Raw genomic sequence first — 23,497 nt, forward strand, 5'->3', positions numbered from 1 at the left:
CTGTGGAATAAGGTGTGAACTGCAATATGTGCTGTGTATGTACAACATATGTTATTATGCAACCCATTTTCCATGTCATTTCGTCAGCTCTTGCTCTTATCTTTCCTCTGAATCACAGCCATACATTGCCCAATCACTGAACAGAAACATTAGTTTTCCTTTTGATTTCTTTCTGTATCTGCGCAGCTTAGATAAAATTGTAAACGGGCTTGTAAAAACATTTTACCGTAGTACTGTGAAACATTTTCACCTCTGCTACAGTCTAGTGACCACAGTACTTTTTTTCTCCTCAGTGCTTGAGCCCTCTGCTTGACCTGGTCTGAGGTTCTTTTTCGAAATTTAGCAGCTACAAAAACAATCGTGTACACCACAATCTCACATTTGTTTGTGGTGTGCATTGAAGTGTTCTCATGATAAGACTCCATTTGTGTTTGCAATTACAGTTTGTTTAAAGGTGCAGTATAGCATTCATACAGTTTCTGACATTTTTCCATCATACATGCCTTTCACATTACTAGAATGATGACAAATTATTGTAGGCCATTATTATGCACATATTATGTTGGTTAGGGCAGTCAAAGTTAACGTGATAATAACGCGTTATCGCAAATTTGTCTTAACGGCACTAATTTCTTTACCACTTTAACGCAACTTACAATTTTTAATTAACCTCTTAAAAATCCGATGGGCCGGCGTCGATCTTTCGTAGAATGTAGCAGGCTCACTTTTAAAGCTAGAGTGAAGATACTGGCATCATATGAAACTACAAAACCTAATGAATCCATTGGTACCAACTATGTTATACTAGCTTGTCACAAAGGAGGCTAAATAATGCTTCGAAATTGCACTAAAGTTTGGCGAGGAAAACCTGGCATGGTCATTTTCAAAGGGGTCCATTGACCTCTGACTTCAATTTGCCCACTCCCATGTTGATAAGAGTATTAAATGCTTGTCAAATCTCCCTTTAAGGTACCTTTTGAACAGATAAACAATATGATTAACTTGCGATTAATCATGATTAACTATTGAGAATCATGCAATTAATCGTGATTAAATATTTTAATCGATTGGCCCTAATGTTGGTATAATAGCAGTGTTTGTTATAACTACTCGGCCAATATTATTGCATAACATACATACATTTGTCAGCATTTTGTTAAGCAAGAGCTGTGCAGACATAAAGGATGAAAAGGATAAATGATTGAGGTTTTAGATTTTGTCTCCACAGTGCATGTGAGCTCTCAGTGGGTTTCTCTTCATGCAAAGAGTTTGTGTCATACAGGAAGTGGGTGGAACTAATAATAATCTCACTGTGATCCAGCTGTCAGAGGCGGTCACCATTTCTGTCTGTGAGATCTATGATAAACAACTTTGAATTATATGATGATATACGTAGAGTATGTAGGTAAACAAATCCTATGATGCAAACTACTGTTTGGACAACATGTACCATCTACCACCATGTTTATTCTCAGGTCAGAGCACATTGTGATGAAAACAAGTAACAAAATAGAACTACAACGATGGAAACAAGCTTAAAAAAGCACATTATTTTCTATGTCTAGGAAGCTTGAAAAGAGCCGAATATGATAAAGGTTTGATATAATATCAAAACAGTTCCAGAGGATGTCTTTTAAAGGGGACATATCATAAAAAACTCACTTTTTCAGTGCTTGTTAATATACATTTGGGTATCTGGAGCGCCTACCAACTAGGGCTGGGCGATATGGAGAAAATCGAATATCACAATAGTTTTGACCAAGTACCTCTATCGATATTGCGATGATATTGTAGGGTTGACTATTGGTGCTTTCACAAAATATTTACACAATGACATTTTTGATAAATAATCATTAGTAATGTTGATGTAATGACTAAGTGTAAAAGACAAATAATAGAACAGCTACAACAGTCTGGTAAGTTCAGAAAATTACATCACTTTATTGTAATATAGCCTTTAAAACCAGGAAAAGACAACACTTACGCCATATCACGATATTATGATATCCAAAATCTAAGACGATATCTAGTGTCATATCACGATATTACGATATAGATGTATATAATATAGATATATTGGCCATTTTTGTGGGCTCAACAAACCAATCAGAGCAGCAAATCAGGGCGTCTTAAAGAGACAGGCGCTAAAACGGAGCGTTTCAGACAGAGGGTGAATACAGGTATATTCAGACAGACAGTATGAGAAAAATAATGTGTTTTTTGAACATTAAAGCATGTAAACATGTTCTAGTAGAAACCAAAAATACAAGTATGAACCTGAAAGTGAGCATGATATGTCCCCTTTAAAGCATGTAGGACTATATGACAAGTGATAGTATTTCCCCAAACTGACAAACCTCCTTGGGGGTGAAACAACCCATAACTTATTTTAACATTTCTATTACTAGATTGTTTGCATTAGAATAAACATTTTGCAACAATTTACACAATGATTAAGACTTTTATTTATTCAAAAGGTAAATGAGAGTCAGTCTCTGGTAAACTTCACTGGGCAGTCGCTAAGCATGTTTGAATCCGTTACTCTGCTTTCCTCTTTCTCCGGGTCCTTCGGCAGCAGAGACTCTTACAGACTAAGACTGAAGCCCAGACAAAGACTCCAATGAGAGCCGTAATAAAAAGAGCCACATCCAGGCTATAGTAGGAGTACCAGGGCAGACTAAAACCTGCTGACTGCAGATGGGCTGCTCCTTTGTTCCGGATGACGTACTCAATCCAAAAGATAGCGGTGTCCATGGGATCCATTAGCCGGTCGCGGTGTAGCAGTGAGAGACGCTGTATGTTCTCACGGTACGAGGGAGTCTCCAGGATGTCCTTTATAGCCTCCAGGAAGTCTTCTTTGGTGAGCGATTTGGCCTCCACCACCCGAGCCGCCCCGCGTACCTTCAGCCGGAGTAGGTTGTCGAACTGGTCAAAGAGGAGGGGCAGGCCCAGAACGGGAACGCCGTGGTAAATGGCCTCGTACATGCCGTTGGTGCCTCCGTGGGCTACAAAGGCACGAGTCTTGGGGTGTCCCAGGAGGTCTCTCTGAGGCAGCCAGTCCACCAGCAGGGTGTTGTTCCCCAGGGATGAAGGCTTTTCACCCACAAACCTCCACACCACCTTCTGAGGCAGCTGAGCGAAAGCAGCAGCGATGGCCTCTGTGGCCTCACGAGGCAGCGCCGACACCAGCGTCCCCAGAGACATGACCACCACCCCGTGCTCCCCGGAGCTCTGCATGAAGGCCTCCAGCTCATCAGTGAGGGGACGGGCCTTTTTGCACTGGAACCCCCCTATGTAGACCACGTTGGGCATGGTGGGGCGAGGGAACTCAAAGACAAAATCCGTCCTCACCAGCCAGATAGCAGCTGCATGCTCCAAAGACAGCAAGTCGGTTCCAGGAGGGAAATGTCGCTGGAGCAGATCTGAGTAGGCAGGGTTAATGTAGAAGTGGATTTCAACAAAACTATAGAGATAATGCAACATATTCTTGGTTCGGTCCAGAATATCCATCCGATCGTGCAGTTCACTTCCTGACACGGGGACGTAGGAGACAGGAGAGGGAGCTATGGTGAAATGGCCCTCCCCGTTATTAATCCAGCGCACGTTGAAAACCATCGGCAGCTTGAGATAGCTACCCAGAAGAACCCCTAGAGTCAGAGCAGGGTCCGTTAATATTAAGTCAAACTCGGCATCTTGCAGCTTCTTCATAAAAACAGGATCATCTAACATTGTAGCAGCTGCTCTGGCAAGGATCTCATGGCCCTTTGCCAACATGGATGTGATCAGGCGCTGTTGGCAGAAGGTGCGTATAAAGGTCGCCGACCTGCGGCATTCCATAACATCCTGTAGTATTTTATTGTAGTAGCTCAGGTCCGACTCGTCCTCCAGCGTGGTCACGTTAATAGAGGTATAAATGGAAGAGGTACTGGGGATGTACCAGCTCTTGGCAGAGCGCAGCACCGTGATGTTGTGGCCTCTGGAGTGCAGCTCTCGGAGGATCACCTCCATGTTGATCCAGTGGCTGCCGTCAACGGGCACGACCAGGATCCTGCTGCCGCTGCAACAAGTGGGACCGAGCAACAGGAAGCAGAGCCCTGTCAGGAATAGAGGGATCATGCCGGACATTTCCTGCGAGAAACATACAGAAATTATTAGACTGATTAGAACCCAGTAACTTTAAAGGCCCTGACGCACCAAGCCGACGGTTTTGTATCCTAATTAAATAACGCATGTGATCCGTTACTCCCCAAGCCTGCGCACTAGGTACGCCTCTAGCGTCAGTTTTGGACGTGTCAGGGACGGCGTGTCAATATAGACTTGTCATGACGTGAATAGTGTCATTTCAAAATAAACTTCCATCTTTACAAGTTAGGTTAAGGCAACAAAACTACTTAGTTCGGGTTAGGAAAAGATTGTGGTTGACATTAACATGACTGACTACCGATTCACGTGACTAATTGCGGACAAAGTAAGTCAATATCGACTTTTAGTTTCACTCGGGACATGAACAGCGGTCCCCTGAGTGAAAGTCCTGTATTTTACCCATGCAACTCTCCATGTGGTCTGCTACTACTACTGCTACATGTGGACTATCTGTAGTATTTACTAAGCCTCTTATACTGGATGGGGTCACAAGGGGCTGGAGGCTGTTTCAACACCATATGCATGTGGATCTTCTACTGTTTGGTGAGATATAAATATATTGTAGCAGCCTACAGTATATTCTACTTTGGCGTACTGTAGCTTACATTCCTCCTCTGATGGCTCGCTTATCAGCTGCTGGTTGTTAAACTGTCAAGTGTTAAGATACCTGTAAGTGTTAAAAACAGGGATTGGGCACTGAAACTTGTTAATTTTACTGTATGAAATACTTTATAGTTCCGTGGCATTGGCATAAAATGTGTTTAGTTAAAATGTTTTTTTTTATGTAAATAGTAAAATTAAAAGTGAATCAAAAGCCTCACCTGGTTCTTGTTGTATCTAGAAGTTTGGTTTGAGCTGCAGGTTCTGAGTGAGTGAGCAAGGATATTATGTGATGTGTTTCCATGCAGCTTTTACACGCATTCAACCAGGTCAAAGTCCCGTTTGTGGGTTGTAAGTAACTCACAAAGTTATTTGCACTGTAATTAAGAGACAAAGGTCGAGGTTACATGCATGATGTAAGTATGGTAGAGTGCATTTTTTTGTTATATTTATTGAAATTCTCATTGCGTCCCGACAGCAATCAATAAATCAAATGCTCTGACAAAAATAAAAGAAAAATCTGGTCTCTGTGGCTGTTACAGAACTAATAAACCCATAATTTTTTCACAAACAGCTTTACATATCCTGATTTTAGTGCTGTATAGATAAGCTTTATTGGTATATTGCTGCTTTTTAAATGACAGATGACAATTTCAAATCGAATTAAACACTTATTTATTGTTAAATGCAGAACACAGAAGGGCATTAGTTCGCAGCGTTTTTTCAGTTGAGGCGCTTTGATTGCGTCTGGTTGCAATGATGAAGACACGTTGTTAACACTTGTGGCGTACATGTAGGATGTGATGGTTGGTCTCTGTGGAGTTTTACCCGAAGTTGAACATTTTCAACTCTTGGCAACCAGAAAAAAAACACCATATGGGTAGCACTCAGCGCAGAATAGACGCTCAGCATCTCGTCGTGCTTCTGCCGCTTGTAGCATCGTATGAAACTTTGGCACTCCCATTGCAAAGAATTAAAAAAAATAAATAAAATGGGATCATAGCAGTTGTGGCAGTTTAAGAAAAATCTGTGCAAGATACAGTTATCAGATGGATTTAGGTGAATGCTGAATGGCTGTTTTTTTGCCCAAACAATATTTTGTCTCAACAAGTTACTCATCAGTAGCATATATCTCCCGCCCAGCTCCAAATTGCTGCTCATTTCACATCTTTGGATGACAGTTTTCATTTCTTATGGATTCCTATATTTGAGTACCCACAGGCAAGTTCAGTGCGCGGACTTTTCAATTTGCGTGTTGAGGAAACCTCAGGGAGAACAGGGGAAGAATCCAAACAGGGACACAGTCAGAGTGTGTGAGACGGGAGTGGCAGGGAACGAGGGAAGGAGGAAGCAGCAAGGTCACACAGCGGAGGGAAAATAAAGTGAGCATTGGTGATTACAATAACAGCACGAGTCGGTGTTCAACAGTCATATCAGTGAGCCGCAGCCTTCCCCTCCTCTCCTCTGCCTCTGTGGAGTTATATAAACCTGAGCCAGGCAACAACAGTCAGCTCGAGGTAACAGCAGAGATGTAAAGACATGCAGCTTAGTTCAAGAGTTTACAAGGCACAAGAAGATCAGGGCTCGTATGAATCATTATTTAATTACCCTCAAGAATCCTCGAAAGAGCGATCATAGGAGTTCTTCATCTAAAGTAAAGTAAAAAAACACAATAACAAGCATGTCACTCATACTTACAGTGAAGTCTAGCAGTGACCTTTAAGAACAGCTTTTTGTAAGTTAATCACGCATGTGCTCAGAGCAGCCAATCAGAGACAAGCATTTCATCGACAGTTCATTCCGTAAAACATCTCAGCCTGTATGATTAAACTTATTAAAGTTAATTTTGAGTTCAATTGTTCAATTGAGTGACATTATAAAGACCGTAAACTGGAGCAGAGAGGAAAGTCTGCTGCTAGTAGAGAAGAAAACATATAATAAAGGGAACGTTTGCATCAAATTAATAAGTACAGAGGACAATTTTGTTGTATTAGTTGTCAGATTGCAGGCTAAAGAAAATCAATGCCAGCTTTATTCTTGCAAAAATGCAAAAAAACAACATCCTTTCAGAAGTGTATTTGACAACTTACAAGAATGAGCAGCTGCAACTGGTACGATAAAACTGTTATATTGAATTATTTAAACATAATTCTTCAGATATAGTGTTCATCATGACCAATGATAGATTGACTCTGTGTCCATCCCAAAGCCACGTGGGACCCTACAGACGACTCTTCCCCAACATAAGAGACCTTTCTTAAATAAAGAGTCAAAATAATTTTGATAGCATAAATAGCTTCTATAGTTACTGTGAATCTAGAGTAGGTCATCTTATAATGGTTGAAATTGTCATTACATCCTGATGGCAATCAATAAATCAAATGCTCTGACCAAAAAAAAAAAAAAAATATCCGGTTTCTGTGGCTGTCGTCGGACTGTATTAAACCCGTCCAATCACTTCATTCGGCCCGAGTGTAATGACTGGATGGGTTACCTACCTGGCTACCTGCGCACACTCTGCCCGCGCACTCATTGCGCATCAAGCTGCTAGCTTGAGTACTAACAATAGCCATGTTTGTTGTTTACATTCATACTGATCATTTTGCGGGAGTGTCTTTGGAGGGAGGCCTGAAGGGACGGATTGTCAGTGTTGTCGACTTGCTGACTTTCTCGCTAGATTTAGCGACTTTTGGAGCTGCTGCTGCTAGCTACTTTCATTGGAAAAGAGTTGGCAACACTGGGTTTGGTTTTTCAGTTGGATCATTTTTTAACATCTAGCGTACCCTTGCTAGTTTCTTAATATTACCAACCCTAGCTTTAAAGTGAAAGATTTGTACTTTTTTCCACTTCAGTTCAAAATTCCACTGAGTTAGATAAACAGGAGCCCAGTTGTTTTAAGACCAAGCTGACCAGCTGACCAAACAGTAGAAGTAGCCAGTTTCAGAGCTGACAAAACAACTGAGTACCCATATTTATCATTTTATTTTTACATTTTGAACAAGAGTTAAAAATAGTCCTACCTCAGAGCTGGACATCAGTGCTATTTCTGAAGCTTCCTACGCACCCTCCCAACGAGCAGTAGAAGATTTCATTTGAGAAAGAAAAGGCATCACAGTAACATGAAATCATATTAATCACGACGTCTTTTAGCTTTTATCAGGAGTAGATTAAACACCTTCAGACTCATATTTGATCTGATACAGGTAAAGTGAAATTAATTACAAACATTGCATCAAGGCATGAATTATATGTTGTCTAAAACTATTAAAACTTAGTATTCTTTTACATCTAAGTCTAAAAGTTGACCCAAATATGCATCATTATGGGAATTCTGGGCTGGTTAGGACTGATTTTCCAGATTATATATTTAGGGCCCAGATGTATTGCTCTTTATAGATTGTCTGATAACATGTAGAGGCAAAGAAATAAAATAAAAATCAGCAGGTTTTAAGAGAACCAGGAGTCACATGACCCCAGAGGTCAGGAAACCCTGAGAAGCAGCTGAAACCCTCATGGACATGGAAACAGGTGGAGTTCATCATTGGACAAACACCATCTGAAGTTTGTCCCACAGCATGTCCAGCAGGGGGAGACAGAAACACTCTCTAAACTCAGAGGTGGTGTTGCCATGGTGATCACTCAAATAAGGAAAAAAAGGCCTGAGAATGAAAACATGTATTACCGTTTTATTCTCATGGGAGTCTTTCTACATTCATTGCACCTTTTCAAAGTTGACCTCAAGCCCAAATATCTGAACAAAGCTCCGGGGGACGCTCGCTGGTTCAAAACCTTTCCTTCCTTCAATTGTTCTGAGTCATGATATGGCTCATTTCAATCCCTTTGACAGCGTTCAAACCATTTACTCACATGCCTAGCGTGTACTATCGCTATTAATCAAAACATCATCTACAAGACTATTGTTTGTAGATTTTTCTGTGCTACAGAGTTTACCTTTTTTAACTTTATTTTAATAAACACTTAACTGATGTAGGACATCGGTTTGATCACATGGAGCAAAAGCTGGTGGTTAACACTTGAAGGCATGATTTAACCTTGGCAGATTTGCATGTGTGGTTTGCATAGGATAGAGTACACTGAGGTTAACTGTATTGAACTTCAGACAGGCTTTGAGTTTTTTTGCCGTGTTCAAGAGGACTCATGTCTTGCAAAATGCTTGAACAGACTGAAGAATTCAGGAACATAAATGTGTAATAAAAATGCTGAATGTTTTATCACAAATACAACTTCCTCTAATTAACAATCACAGTGTATTCTAGTTGTAATAAAATAGTTCCCACTCGACTTTACATTGTGATGACATCATAGATGTTTAAATCGATTTTCTCGGCTCTACGAAAACAATTACGAAACCTCCATGGATCAAAAATTCATAATAGAAAGAGTCATAATCCATTTTTTTTGCAGTTCAAAGTGTTCTGTCAACAGTTTTACAGACTTCTATTTTTCAATGGTGGTGTGTGAGGAAAATGTTTTTTGAGCCGGGGTGTTTTTTTTGCTGCAATACCGCGAGTGGCCACTGGAACAAATTGTCTGTAACCAGGTCTTATTATATATCCATGTCTTACCGTGACAATGCTAACAGGCTGATGTTTAGCAGGTAATGTTTACCATGTTCACCATTGTAGTTTAGCATGTTAACATGCCAACATTTGCACTAAACACAAAGTACAGCTTAGGCTAATGAGAATGTCATACCTTTTGCAAGTATTTGGTCATAACTAAAGTATTATATCACTAAACGTATTAAAATACAATACAAAAAAAGCAGTGTTGGGAATGTTACTCAGGAAGTGTAAAAAGTTACTTTTTATTTCTTTAAAAAGTAATAATGTTACTTTACTTATTACTTGATATCAAAAGTTATAACTTACGTTACTCATTATATTACTATATCATTTTCAGTACTTTAATTTCCATACACTCAATTAAGGCTGCAACTAACGCTTATTTTTCATTGTCGATTAATCTGTCGATTATTTTCTCAATTAATCGATTAGTTGTTGGTCTATAAAATGTCAGAAAATGGTGAAAAAAAAATCTATGAGTGTTTCCCAAAGATGACGTCTTCAAATGTCTTGTTTTGTCCACAACTTAAATATATTCTGTTTAGTGTCATAAAGGAGAAAAGAAACCAGAAAATATTCACATTGAAGAAGCTGGAATCAGAGAATTTTTATTTTTTTTCATTAAAAAATTTCTCAAACCGATTAATCGATTATCATGTTAGTTGGCGATTAATTTATTAATTGACAACAAATCGATTACAACAATCTAATGAATAGCTGTTTCAATACAATGAACAACTGTGGCTTTTCATATGACGAGTTAAAATGAGCCCATGTATAAAGATATAGATACTTCTAAAAGATAACAACCAATACTAGGAACAAAGCAATCAATTATCCAAATGAACATATAAAACATCTTGGAAGAGAAAAAAAACTAGTATAAAAAAACATCCCCAATTAAATTTGAAAGATCTCTTTGTGCAATGTCAGTAACCCCCCAAAAAACTGTATATAATACAGTTCAGTTCACCCAGAATTATCATCGGTACATCACTTTACCGTCACAGGCTGGTTCTCATTACTATCTGTTAGTGGAGGTCATAGAGGCCGAGTGCGTGCTTATCTCTTCTTCCTGTCATCAAGTGATGCAACAATTATGACCCCTCATGTGCTGATCGTCAATCAGTTGCTCAGCGACATTCCTCAGAGGCAGACATGCTCGAAACCGATAACAAGCGACGATGATGCTGTGGTGACTTCAGCATTTTGTTCTTATCGGGACGACATGTTGATGAAGGTAATGGGATTCTTCCTCTTTTTGATCTCTCTCGCTATTTGACACCAGGTGCAGGGCCCGCAGCAGCAGCCATACACACAGTCATTGCAAACTGTGTCCTGTGAAGACAGAGACAGTTAGGTGTAGTTGGGCGAGGAAATAAGTTAGACATGTTAGACATGCAACAATTAATGAAAAAAAAAAAGGCTTTTTATGTGCTTGTGTGTGTGTGTGTCCTCCGCATATCTCGAGAACCGTTCATCTGATCTTCTTCACACTTGGCGGGTTCGTTGCTGGGGACCGAAGGATGTGCATTGTCGAATTTGGTGCAATTTGGATTCGCGATACATTAAATATTAATAAACTTTGAGTAAACAAACGATCGTGCTCTGAGCAGCAGCGGGGGTGGGGCTTCAGGGCTCTGCGGAGTGAGTTGAGTGTGTCGTCCACAGCGGGCCTTTACAAGCCACGGCTCATTGACCCGCGGTTCACCTTTGCTGCTTGATGCTGGATGGTCGTGTCTAAAAAGGAACTCACAAATTGCGTGCAAAAACTCTCGCGAGACTCGCTGCCCAACAACCTATCCTAACCTTAACCATTCGAGGCAAATGCCTAACCTTAAATATCTCGCGAGAGTTTCCCAAATCGCGGATTACCTTTTAGACACAACCATGCTGGATATACTAACGTACAACCGATTTCTTCTTCACTTCCCTGGAGTCAACGAGTGATGAACGGTCTATGACAACGCTGCAAGTAGCACTTTTCGGGGGCCAAGCAACCGTTTTTTTTTTGCGACAGACATTAATCATTATCGAAGTCTACCTAAACAAATCGGCTGCAACAAAGGAACATAGTGGCCCTTTGATGACCATATTACATAAATTGCTGGATGTTGCCTAGGAATGTAAAAACACACTGTGACGAAAGGCTTAACAGGTTTAAGACTAATCAGAGATCAGATAAACAGTGATGGCAACACTGACTTTTATGCGGGTAAAAACTCTGTTTGTAAGTACTGACGCAGTTGCACTTTATTTACACCAGGTTAGGAAAGCATAGTACCTGAATGCCAAATCGTGTGCGTACTGACACCCTGAGGGCTGTGGTCATCGGAGGGATGCATCCAAAAGCGTCCAGCAGAGGTAAACATAGACACTCCCCGGCCTCGTGTGATGTCTTACAGGTGAAGCAGGGAAGACACCATAAGGCGAGGCAGCCTGAAATCACATCACATGTTGCACTCAGAAAAAATAGTAAACAAGTCAGAATGTTTCAGAGCTTCAGTTTTGAGATTTAATATCTTGTTTCATCGCTGCTGCTGGGTTGTGTTATCATATGGAGCATCAAGAATGGTGTTGCACACGATGCCCAAATACGCCACTACACCCACTGATCTCCAATCTGCCATCTGTTGGCATTTCTGAACCCAGATCATCGTGAATTAAGTTTTCAACTTGCACGAGAGGGTTGATTTAGATGATGGTGGATGAGTTGTTGTCTCAACATGTGTACTAAAAATTACACCACCCTATCATTCACCTGTAAAATATTTATACCTGTTGGTCAGATTGCATAAGTGCACTTACACTGGGGCAGGTCTTCGGTGCAATCACAGATGTTAGAGGACCACTCGTTGGATACGGAGGTCCTGATGAAGGGCCTCGGTTGGTTTACAACCATAGTTTCCTGCGTGTATTCTGACAACAAACACAGATTAAAGTAACTGTCAAGACAAAATCTTTGCTGGCTTTTCTTGCCAAAATAGTAATGTCAGTGTACTGTGGTAAATGATACAACACTGACATTACTATTTTGGCATGATAACAAGATCAGGAGAGTAGGTTAGTGAAATATTTTCCCCTATCTCATGCATTTTTTATAAGAATATTCTCATTGGATATGAAAAAAACTGCCACGTAATCCGTCTATGCATCCTCACTATCTAGTGAAATCCATATACAGCAGCTCTACAGTGACTGAACTAATGTTTTGCCCTCTGCCTCTTAGACAATACATTCAAAACCCACTGCATTAAATAAAATCAGCATTGTTTGGAGGATGAAAGAAGGATTTTTTCTTGGCTCCTGAAAAGCAGACAGGTTATTTATTTGACTGCAGCAACATTACATTTGCACCTATTTTAAGATTTAGCAATTAGCATAAAAAATATGCTCAAATCATAACATGGCAATCTCAAGCCCAACAGGCAACAACAGCTGTCAGTGTGTCAGTGTGCTGACTTGACTATGACTTGACCCAAACTGCATGTAATTATCATAAAGTGGGCATGTCTGTAAAGGGGAGACTCGTGGGTACCCATAGAACCCATTTTCAGCCACATATCTTGAGGTCAGAGGTCAAGGGACCCCTTTGAAAATGGCCATGCCGGTTTTTCCTCTGCAAAATTTAGCGTAAGTTTGGAGCGTTATTTAGCCTCCTTTGTGACAAGCTAGGACTATGACATGGTTGATACCAATAGATTCCTTAGGTTTTCTATAGTTTTATATGATGCCAGTATCTTCACTCTAGCTTTAAAACTGAGCCCGCTACGACCTAAAAATCACAAGTTGCGAGTTGCAAGAAATTAATGTGGTGCACGGGGTAGTGCCAGATTTTAGATCCTGGCGATGTCACCAATGTAAAGCTAAGGTTTTCTGTTTTAGGAAAGAGAAGTGCACACTCAGAAGTACACTGAACTCTCCGGTGTCATGACCGTTATCGGGCAAACACCTCGTATCTTTGACATTTCAGAAAACAAGATAAGCAGACTTGATAGCAGGTGAACAGGTCTGTAGGTTAGAGTTCAACTTGCTTTTGAAAGGTTTCACAAATCCACAAGTTGCAGAATTTCCTGCTAACAGCTACGAGGTCACGCTATCCTTCACCTGAAGTTACTCACCTGAAAATCTCACATGCTCATATGCCATTAAGAAATTAGATTCAAAACGTAAATTATTATAAGGAATAGCTCTACCATTTGATAAAAATACAATACAATTCAGAATGAAATTGAATTCATGTGACATGTCTTACAGCTGATCTGCATGCTGTCCATATTTCTATATACCTGTCATCGCTGCAATCCCTCAGTGGTGTTTGGTCGATCCTACCTTACTGTGAGCGGAGTTCGGTGAAGTGATGGATTTGCAAGGCAGCGTTGCATCTTATAAACTTGCAGCAGAGAGGTGAACGTGACAGGACAGTACGGGACACATGTCACTGACTGGTCCGTCCAGTCTGACATGCGTCAACACCTTTGACAGTCAGACATCAGACTATCTGACTGTCTCGTATCCTTTTAAATCTCAGACGTCATTGTACTACAAAATGCACATTACCTCATATTTAAAGTGTGCTGCTGTGTTCTTAGACAAAGGTATGTGATGATAAGACAAGAGAACGTCTTGTGCTGTGCTTATCCTGACATGTGGCTCTATGCCTTTGTTTGAATGTTACAATGACGTTAAATCATATGTTTAAGGCGTTAACACAAATTCGTCAAACGCATTAACGCAACTTGCGATTTTTAGATTTGGAGTTTTAAAGCTAGATTGAAGATACTGGCATCATATGAAACTACAAAACCTAATGAATCCATTGGTCCCAACCATGTCATACTAGTTTGTTGAGAAGGAGTCTAAATAACGCTCCAAAGTTAGGCTAAATTTTTGGCGAGGAAAAACTGGCATGGCCATTTTCAAAGGGGTCCCTTGACCTCTGACCTCCAGATATGTGAATGAAAATGGGTTCTATGGGTACCCACGAGTCTCCCCTTTTTACAGACATGCCCACTTTATGATAATCACATTCAGTTTGGGGAAAGTTATAGTCAAGTCAGCACACTGACACACTGACAGCTATTGTTGCCTGTTGGGCTGCAGTTTGCCATGTTATGATTTGAGCATATTTTCTATGCTAAATGCAGTACCTGTGAGGATTTCTGGACAATATTTGTCATTGTTTTGTGTTGCTGATTGATTTCCAATATTTGCCCACTTTTCTGGTACTTTCAGAAAGTCCTACCCCCCGACCAGGGTGTTTTTTTGGGGGGGAAAAAGACCCCGTAAAATGTCCCCAAAACTTAATTTAGACCCTGGTCCCTGCTGTCGAAACGCAATGAGTTCCTCAAAAGGTTCTTAGCTCTGGGAAAAGTTCGGGGCTTATTACTGTGACTTTGTTGTTCTTGAAAAAACTTAATCTGCAGTTACTTTTTTAGGCTGTAAATCAATTGATTTATGTCATTAGAATGCAACTTGAAGTTTTTTGTAACAAAAAAAACTATATTTTACAATATTTTTCTGTTATTTTCGTAGAAAATGTTCATTGAAAATATTTAGAGGAGTCGAGAGCGAGGAGCTGAATGAGGGAGGGAGGAGGACAGGAGCCAGGAGTAAGAGAGAGGGGAGAGACTGAGGACTTAGGAACCAGCTTAGAATATGTTTAAAATATGTGAACACACTAGTTTAAGATTAATTACAGACACATTATTTAATGCTTTTCACAGAATATATCATTTTATTCATTGATTTGCTAAATACATATTTATTCAGTTGAAAACTAATACATGTGAAAAACTTGAAAAATTGCACGTTTAAAAAAAGTTGGGTTTTTTTTATGCCTAAAGAGGAATAAAAACACTGACAGAGGTTGTCATAATTCATTCAAGAAAGGGTTAAATTGTTTGTTTTCTTTGTGAGTAAAATCTTAATCTGAATGGTTCCTAGTAACTATGGCTGTCAGACAGAGTAGTGGAGTAAAAGTACAGTATTTCCCTCTGAAATGTGCAGTAAAAGTACAAAGTAACATACAACTGAAATGCCCAAGTAAAGTACCTCAAAGCTGCATCTGTCCTCTCTGTGGGACAGATGCTGCTGAATCCTCTGAGGTAACCGGGAAGTGTGATTAAATCAACTCCAGTACACTGGAGGGCAGGCTGCCGCCAGAGGACCAGGAGTGCCACACGTGTGTCTAGACCAAGTGCGCCTCCTGCAGGGAGGTCAGAGCAGTGTATCTGGCTGAGGAGGAGGAGGAGGAAGAAGAGGAGGAGGAGGCGTGGGATGCTGCTCTTCTCTTCAGCTCTCTGGAGATCTGGAGCCAAGATAGCGGATAGCAGCAGCACCCGTACAGGCAGTCGCTCCACACACTCCCCTGTAAGACGCACGGAGAGAGAGAGGCCTGAACACAGGTGGGAGGCTTGAACAAAAGGTGAACATTTGCATTTAGGTGCACAAAAAAAATAAATTTTTACTGATGTACAATGCAGCAGATCTGTGATTCATTTGCCTGTTGTAATCTAGTAACTCATGACCATTGTAATCAACAGACTTTAAGTATAGAATCTACAGTTCAATTGTCCTAGTTTTATCACCTTCCTTTTCTATGTTACAAAAGATCAAATAAGCACACCATTAATCAAGGAGCAAACAAAAAATGTACAGTAATGCGGCTGCTTGAAGTGAAGAGCTGGCATTTGTGCATTTGTTAGTGTAACAGTAATAATCGTGCTCTTCTGCTTCAATAAATATCCTCCCTCTGAGGACAGCGAGTTTCTTGCAGCCAAGTCTTTGCTCTTAGCAACAGCAACCAGGATAAAGAGCTTGTCAGTAATGTCAAGATGGAAATGTTGGGCGGGTGAGATCTGATAAATCAATATAGTCTGAGAAACACCAGCTCCTATTGTTGCATGTGCAGCCTGAGCATGTGAGTTCTCGCTGTAATTTAGAGCCCGATGACCAGTTTTAATGAATAACTTCATCGTTGTCAAGTCAAAAACAGCTGGATCATAATGCAGTCGTGACCTTTATCGACATATTATAGTAGTCGTGGAGCAGTAACACCAACTGTTGCATTACAATCTGTGAATTTAATGTTGGAGGTGACATAACCAACAAAGTAATCTCTCCACCCACAAGCTTCTTTACAGGATCTGAATACAACTTTTTGATGCTGATACTATTGTGTTATAATCTTAAGATTTACACGCTTGTCTTTCTTGAGCAACAGACCTGAGATCTGCTGCTCAGTAGCACACTTTCCCTGTGCTGCGCCGCCTCCCTTGTGAATTCAATGTGGGAGGGTGACATTCACAACTAAAATTATCGCTACGCCCCCAAACATCATTACAGGTCTGAATCCAACATGCAACTGTGGGATTTAAAGTTTGCATGCATATGAAAACCACGACGTTGTCCGGTCTGGGAGTTTTCGTCTTAGAACTTTAACCCTTTCACAGTGTGTTTTCACTTCATGAAAGTTAATTAGAACATTTTTGGTCGCCTGAAAATGTCTTATTCAGTATTTGGCTTAGCTCCTTAGCTGTATTTGACTGAAAGCGACTACCGGACACCAGTAAAACGTCCGCCTAAAAAGTGCTGCACAAAAGTAAAACAAAATAATTTCTCTTTATTGTCATATTCTACCGAGATGGCCTGTGTTGAACAATAAAATATTATAAATATAATAAGTGTTTTCAGGCCACATGGGCGGCAGCGGCTGTTGTCAAAAAGACACCGGAGTTTCGTCTCTTTACTTTTATATGCCGATGACTACGTCTTCTCTAATATACAGTCTTTGGCGACAAGTCATCCCAAGGGGAACATGAATGCGTACCAAAGTTCTCGGTAATCCATCCAATAGTTGTTGAGACGTTTCAGACAGACACCTGGGGATCATAGATGTCTGTAGAAGATTTTATGGCAATCCATCTAATAGCTGTTGAGATATTTGGGTCTGGACCAAAGTGGTGGACCGACCAACCAACACTGCCATCCCTAGAGCCATGCCGCTAGGCTTAATATACTAAAGTCACCATATTTTCAGGAGATATAGACTAGAAAACGACTTTATACACAGAAAGACGATCCAGAACTTTGAATGCATATCCAAATGGCTGAAGTAATCAGCCTGAATCCACAGTTTTAGTCTCATGATACACAGCGTTACCCACCCATGAGAGAGTTTGCTTTACAAACAACCTACATGCTGGGACTTGTTTTCATAAGAACTTCTGGCACCTTCCCTAGCTCATGCTCTGCAGTATTGACAGCGATCCACGGCCCACTCCACCTCCAGAGAAGCCAACATTACCAACCACCTCCTTCTCTCCGATGGCAGCGCTCCAGCTTCTGCCTGCCTGGCCTCCAACCACTCCCACCTCCTGCCTTATCTCTCCTTCTCTTCACTGTCCCAGAAACGACCGGCTTATCCAACATCAAGTTCGCACAACTTGGCCCCGGCATGTGCTGTTTGCACGTCGAACATCTGTTTCGTATTGGTTACGTGCACTGATCAGTGACCTGATGTCTGTTGAGATGTGCACGCAGGTGTACGGAGTGTTAAGTGTGGACAAACAGTGAAGCGGTGGGTGGGCAGCCTGAGCAGATTGCTGTATCTTAAAGGCACTAACAGCTAGTTGTTTATTCATTAAGTTATTTATGGCTCTAGTGCAGATTTATTAATTTAATAAACGTGGCCTGATTTCACTGCATCCTCAGCATATATCTAAGCTTCATCTGATGTCACTGCACAGACTGAAAACATTGTTTGCATTGCTAAAGTAATAACCTGTGTCATTAGGCACACCTACGTGATGTTGCAGCTATTTCCCCCGTGTGCTGTTATTGTGTTTCATCACTAAACCGTCTCCATCGTCTCAGCGGCAATCATAATTACCCGGAGCTCCAGCAGCTCGGTGTAATTGAGCTGGGGACACAGTGTGGTACGCAATCAGCTGCATTGTTCACCACATCACAACGACAGGGGCCACTCCAGACTGAGAGAATTTAATCACACATTTATATCTCTCGCATTCCCAACCCCAGCTAGGTAAACGTCTCAGGGAAACTCTGGATTATTCACGGTCACTTCTTCTTCTGAAACAAAATGATAAAGCTACATGACCAAAGCTGTTAAAAGTAGCTATCAAATGTTAGTTAGCTGTCAAAGTAGTCAAACCAATTACTTTAATTAGTAGTTTTGAAATAATATCAGATCGCAGTGACATCCGAAATCACATACTATGCACTACATACACAACAGGTGTCCTATCGTTCAACATACTTTTGTGTATATAAACAGTATTATCTATGTTTTCGGACGCACTGAGCTGTAATTTACGTCGTCACTTCCTAAAAGCCTCCTTACCGGTTGGTATCGTGTAACCATGGTAACCTGTATCAACCTCATGTGACCAAAACGACGGTTTGTGAGAATCAAAGTCTGAATTAACTTAAAATATATGTGACGCCTAGCAAATTGAAATTTTATACTTACACTTGAATTGAAGCGTTATTGATGTTACAGAGCTGTCTGTTATGAACATAGTCGTCACTACTGCATTGCATTGTGGGATATTTATGCCGCCGTAGTGTCCAGCGTTGCATACTGTAATATTTCACCGTGAATAGTATGCAATTCGTGTACTATTGGCTTAAGGTTTCAGACACACTAAAATATCTCACATACTGTTTCAACGTACTAAATAGCATGTTAGTGTGGAATTTCGGACGTAAACCTTAGTGTAAGCACCTCTAATATTTTCCAATGGAATGAATGTATTGTAAAGGTAATGTAAAAACAATGGAAGTCAACAGAAGCAACGTGTTTTGACCCTCTTTGCTGATTTTATGCCTCTGCGCCAGCGACAGCCGCGGCCGGAGACATTATGTTTCGGGTTGTCTGTCCATATGTCCGGTCCATTCTTGTGAACGCGATATCTAAGGAAAGCCTGGAGGGGATTTCTTCAAAATTTGGTACAAACATCCACTTGGATTCAAGGATGAACTGATTATATTTTGGTGGTCAAAGTTTACTGTGACCTCACAAAACACATTCTTGGCCATAACTCAAGAATTCATTTGTTAATTATGACAATTTCACACAAATGTTTAACAGGATAAAATGATGCAGTGATGACATTTTGGACAGACATGGATGTAAACTGCAACTTGACTGGCGGATTGATCAATCAATCATCACGTGGATGCTCACACTGCATCATTCTGTGGAATTATACTTTGAACAGAAAGAAAGCAAAGTTCAGTTTTATCTACTGTATATCACAGCACAATCTCAAACAAGACTACACTTACCCACATCATGTAAAATACTACATGATGTTTTTATAATCTTACCGGTATGCCGTATCGTTCCCTGACAGACGCCCTCATGGCGAGAGAGGCCGGCGATACGCAGCCGATACAGTCCAGCAGAGGCAGGCAGGGACAGGCGCCCACTGCACTGGTCACCTTACAGGTAAACACTGGGAGGCAGCACAGGGCAAAGCAGCCTGCACACACACACACACACACACACACACACACACACACACACACACACACATTAACATGTATAAGAGCAACTCACAACACACAAAAACATGATATGTTTCATGATTTCAACATTTTTTTGCATGGAGCAGAAATACTACAATTCTCATCATATTCTGTATCATGCTTTGACACTTACAATCTCCCATGTCTTTATAGCACTCACACAGGCCAGTACTCCATTGACCATTGAACTCCTGAATCCTGCTCTCCGGCTGGACCTGGACCACCTGTTGATACATTGCTGAGCTGGACATCTATAAGTCCATGAAGGAGAGGTGAGGTTACATTATGGTTTTGATGCTCTTCATGCTATATGTTCAATATGTTCAGCATGCATTGTATTGGAATTTCTAATTTAAAGAAAATTGAATGATGGAGGCTTATTATGTGCCTTTTTAATCATGCAACCCTGCATATACATCTAGTTTACATTAGCAAATATGTTTTGTTCAGCATCATGAATGTTTTATATTGGTTATCTTTAGACTTCTCAAAGTATTTGGTTAAGGTTAGAGAAAGATTGTCCAGTGATGGAAGAAGTATTCAGACCCTTTAATTAGGTATAATAGCAATACCATCATTTTAGAATCACCTACTATAAGCCCTGCATTCAAAATGTTACTGAAATAAAAGTAAAGAATTATTATCAGTAAAATTTACTTAAAGTATCAAAAGTAAAAGTAGTCATTGTGCATCCGAATGGTTATTATAATAAGTTATTATATATCATAATATAGGTTTATTGTTACTGGAGCATACAAGGATCATTTTAATATGGCATCTGATCAAGACGGAGCTATTTTTAACTATTTATAAAGTTGGGTAGTTAGAATTAAAACAATGTATCACTGATGATATGCTTTGTAGGCTATGTTAAATATTAATTTGTAAAGTAAATGTAGTGGAGTAGAAATATAAAGTGGCATAAAGTTGATATACGTGAGTTGAGCACAAATACCTCAAAATTGTACAAAAAGTACAGCATTTACAAACCGCCATTGAGATTGTTTGATGTCAACACTTCCTGATTTTGAAGTTGCAAGGAATCTAGAAAGAAGTTCCTCGAAAAACACATCTGGCAAAACAGATAAGTAGTATATACTACTAAAAAGAGACTAAGTTGCTGTTTGATCTACTAGTTTGCATCTGAAGGAAACTTTACTTGAAGAACTGATTGATGCATCATGCGATCTATCACCTCTACACATTAACACCAGTTAGAAAAAAAGAGGATACAAAGCAGTAAACTTTGCATCTGTGACCCATAATTCTGACCACAGGAAACCATTATCTCAGTCAAAAGATAAGCTGAACAAACCAGCGAGGTGTTCGCTCAGAACAAACGTCCACGCCCCTCACTCACTAAGGATTTAACACCGCTGTCTCCTGACTCGAGTTATTGTTTAGCTCTGCTCCTTAGCTCCCTTTTCCTGGAACATGCGTGACTCAGAGCCAACCTGCTGTACTCGGAACAATGATTTACATCAGTATCACTGAAAATAAATAATAGATGACTTACCTGTCTGAGAGTTTAGTTATCAAAATCCCAGAAGTACCGGTCACAGTTTTGTTATGGGACTTTTTCTCTTTCTTGTGTGTGTGCTCTTTGCTTGACTGCAGTGTTTTGGTGTAAATATGAAACTGCCAGATAAGGTGGGTAAACAAGGCACAAAGCTCCCATGACAGTTAACTCAGCTGACCCTTTGAAACCTCAGTGAGAGATGTCTAAAAGGGTGTCCAGAAACTTTGAATTTTAGTTCACTAGTCAGTGGAATTATACGTGTTCAAGGTCAAATCCACTTTATCAGTTATTGCCCCCATGGGAAAGAAGAGTGTTTTGGTTTAGTTAGAGTTACACCACCAGGCACTCCTGATCTGTATCAGTTGAGTAAGAGGCTCAAGAAATCACAAAATGTCATCACAGAGCACTATTATACAACAGTGCGTCATATCATTTAGTAATAACATGAATTACAAAGACAATCGTTTTTTGGGGGGGGTTTTGAAAAGTGAGCTATGCTAATGTTCATTACAATTCCTCTTTGCAGTATTCTCCTCAGTGTACATTACAACATGTACACAAGCCACCATATGAAATTGCACCATGTTTAAGGTTTTTTCTTTGAAGCAGCGCAACATAAAAAATGCCTCTAATGTAATATCTGATTTCTCATTGCACTGTGTGAAACAGGAAAGGTCCAGTGGAGTGAATCCCACCCCTATCAAATGAAACCGGTCTCCTCTTCCATCAGGGCTGCAGCTGACACCGATGATCATACGGAGGATTAACGAAGGTGACATTCATGGTGGGTGAGAATCCACCAAAAAATACAGAACCTGATGATTCACAGTCAAAACTGACAACGACAATTTATTTTCTACAGTATACTGTATGTAGGAGGAGATAAAAGAAAGGAGGAAATCAAGTAAATTATAGGGAATTTATAATATACGTGTGTGTATATATATATACATATATATATATACACACACACATATATATATATGTATATATATATATGGCATGATTGATGGTTGTCCATGATTAATCGCAATTTAATCGCATATTTCATTCAGTTCAAATGTATTTAATACTCTTATCAACATGGGAGTGGGCAAATATGCTACTTTATGAAAATAAATGTTTGTATATATTTATTATTGGAAATCAATTAACAACACAAAACAATGACAAATATTGTTCAGAAACCCTCACAGGTACTGCATGTAGCATAAAAATATATGCTGAAATCATAACATGGCAAACTGCAGCCCAACAGGCAACAACAGCTGTCAGTGTGTCAGTGTGCTGACTTGACTATGACTTGCCCCAAACTGCATGTGATTATCATAAAGTGGGCATGTCTGTAAAGGGGAGACTCGTGGGTACCCATAGAACACATTTTCATTCACATATCTTGAGGACAGAGGTCAAGGGACCCCTTTAAAAATGGCCATGCCAGTTTTTCCTTGCCAAAATTTAGCGTAAGTTTGGAGCGTTATTTAGCCTGCTGTGCGACATGGTTGGTACATTCACTCTAGCTTTAAAACTGAGCCCGCTACAATCTAAAAATTACAAGTTAATATAGAAATATAGAGATATCTATATACAGTATTTAGCGATATATACAGTATATAGATATAGATGTAAATACTATACTATATCTATATCTAGATATTAAAAAGAACTGACTGTGCCTTTATTTGGCTTTACTGACAACAAATAGAAAAAGGTATCAGAACTTTATACATATGCCTGAAACTGTGATGACTGTTTCAACCAATGTTGTGATTTATTTCACACTATTTCAGTTAGACGAGAAGATTGATACAATCTCACACATGAGTGTGGTATCGATCTTCTCATCTAACTCTCACCAAGAAAGTGAATTTGCATATTTCCAAAAATGTCAAACTATTGCTGAGCTCCACTTACATTAAAATATACACAAAGAAGAAAAACAAAGTGTCTGTAATAGAAAATGTCTTTATTTACAATGTATGACAAACATCCATAGTACATTACAAGAACAATGTGATTTATAATGTGATGTCATGTTGTGACTGTTATGTGACATGACATTATAGAATTTAATGGTTAACATCGTGTGATCATC

The 23,497-nt window shown here is 39.9% G+C and overlaps 3 protein-coding genes and 1 long non-coding RNA gene across 5 annotated transcripts; 1 reads left to right on the forward strand and 3 right to left on the reverse strand.

Annotated features, from left to right (window-relative positions):
- Positions 1-2,274: 2,274 nt before the first annotated feature.
- On the reverse strand, positions 2,275-5,089 carry ugt5g1 (UDP glucuronosyltransferase 5 family, polypeptide G1). Its single transcript, XM_037759514.1, has 2 exons — positions 4,965-5,089; positions 2,275-4,128 (listed from the first exon to the last, which is right to left on the reverse strand). Exon 2 carries the CDS (start codon positions 4,123-4,125, stop codon positions 2,539-2,541), a length of 1,587 nt encoding a protein of 528 aa, XP_037615442.1. The 5' UTR covers positions 4,126-4,128; positions 4,965-5,089; the 3' UTR covers positions 2,275-2,538.
- Positions 4,150-22,330, forward strand: LOC119482141. Its single transcript, XR_005205363.1, has 5 exons — positions 4,150-4,686; positions 15,417-15,756; positions 19,709-19,803; positions 20,037-20,155; positions 22,072-22,330. It is a non-coding gene; the product is annotated as an uncharacterized LOC119482141 (long non-coding RNA).
- LOC119482135 (cornifelin homolog) lies at positions 9,921-13,777 on the reverse strand. Its single transcript, XM_037759555.1, has 4 exons — positions 13,619-13,777; positions 12,138-12,248; positions 11,614-11,768; positions 9,921-10,667 (listed from the first exon to the last, which is right to left on the reverse strand). Exons 1-4 carry the CDS (start codon positions 13,623-13,625, stop codon positions 10,545-10,547), a joined length of 396 nt encoding a protein of 131 aa, XP_037615483.1. The 5' UTR covers positions 13,626-13,777; the 3' UTR covers positions 9,921-10,544.
- On the reverse strand, positions 15,487-21,515 carry LOC119482134 (placenta-specific gene 8 protein-like). Of its 2 annotated transcripts, XM_037759552.1 has the most exons (4): positions 21,400-21,515; positions 20,017-20,134; positions 19,683-19,837; positions 15,487-15,699 (listed from the first exon to the last, which is right to left on the reverse strand). In XM_037759552.1, the coding sequence occupies exons 2-4, from the start codon at positions 20,132-20,134 to the stop codon at positions 15,520-15,522; spliced, it is 453 nt and encodes a 150-aa protein (XP_037615480.1). In that variant the 5' UTR covers positions 21,400-21,515; the 3' UTR covers positions 15,487-15,519. The 2 variants fall into 2 exon arrangements, with proteins under 2 accessions (XP_037615480.1, XP_037615481.1); XM_037759553.1 differs by lacking the exon at positions 21,400-21,515 and having other exon boundaries at positions 20,017-21,388.
- Positions 22,331-23,497: the final 1,167 nt, after the last annotated feature.

This window comes from Sebastes umbrosus, chromosome 22, assembly GCF_015220745.1.
Source record: "Sebastes umbrosus isolate fSebUmb1 chromosome 22, fSebUmb1.pri, whole genome shotgun sequence".
Classification (NCBI taxonomy): Eukaryota; Metazoa; Chordata; class Actinopteri; order Perciformes; family Sebastidae; genus Sebastes; species Sebastes umbrosus.

Coding starts and splice junctions, on each gene's coding strand:
- LOC119482135 (XM_037759555.1), bottom strand. Junction 11,769..12,137: donor CACCGAAGACCTGCCCCAGT/GTAAGTGCACTT, acceptor ATGTGATTTCAG/GCTGCCTCGCCTTATGGTGT. Junction 10,668..11,613: donor GCACACGATTTGGCATTCAG/GTACTATGCTTT, acceptor CTGTCTTCACAG/GACACAGTTTGCAATGACTG.
- LOC119482134 (XM_037759552.1), bottom strand. CDS start 20,134: ATGTCCAGCTCAGCAATGTATCAACAGGTGGTCCAGGTCCAGCCGGAG. Junction 19,838..20,016: donor CTATAAAGACATGGGAGATT/GTAAGTGTCAAA, acceptor GTGTGTGTGCAG/GCTGCTTTGCCCTGTGCTGC. Junction 15,700..19,682: donor GGGAACGATACGGCATACCG/GTAAGATTATAA, acceptor TGCGTCTTACAG/GGGAGTGTGTGGAGCGACTG.
- ugt5g1 (XM_037759514.1), bottom strand. CDS start 4,125: ATGTCCGGCATGATCCCTCTATTCCTGACAGGGCTCTGCTTCCTGTTG.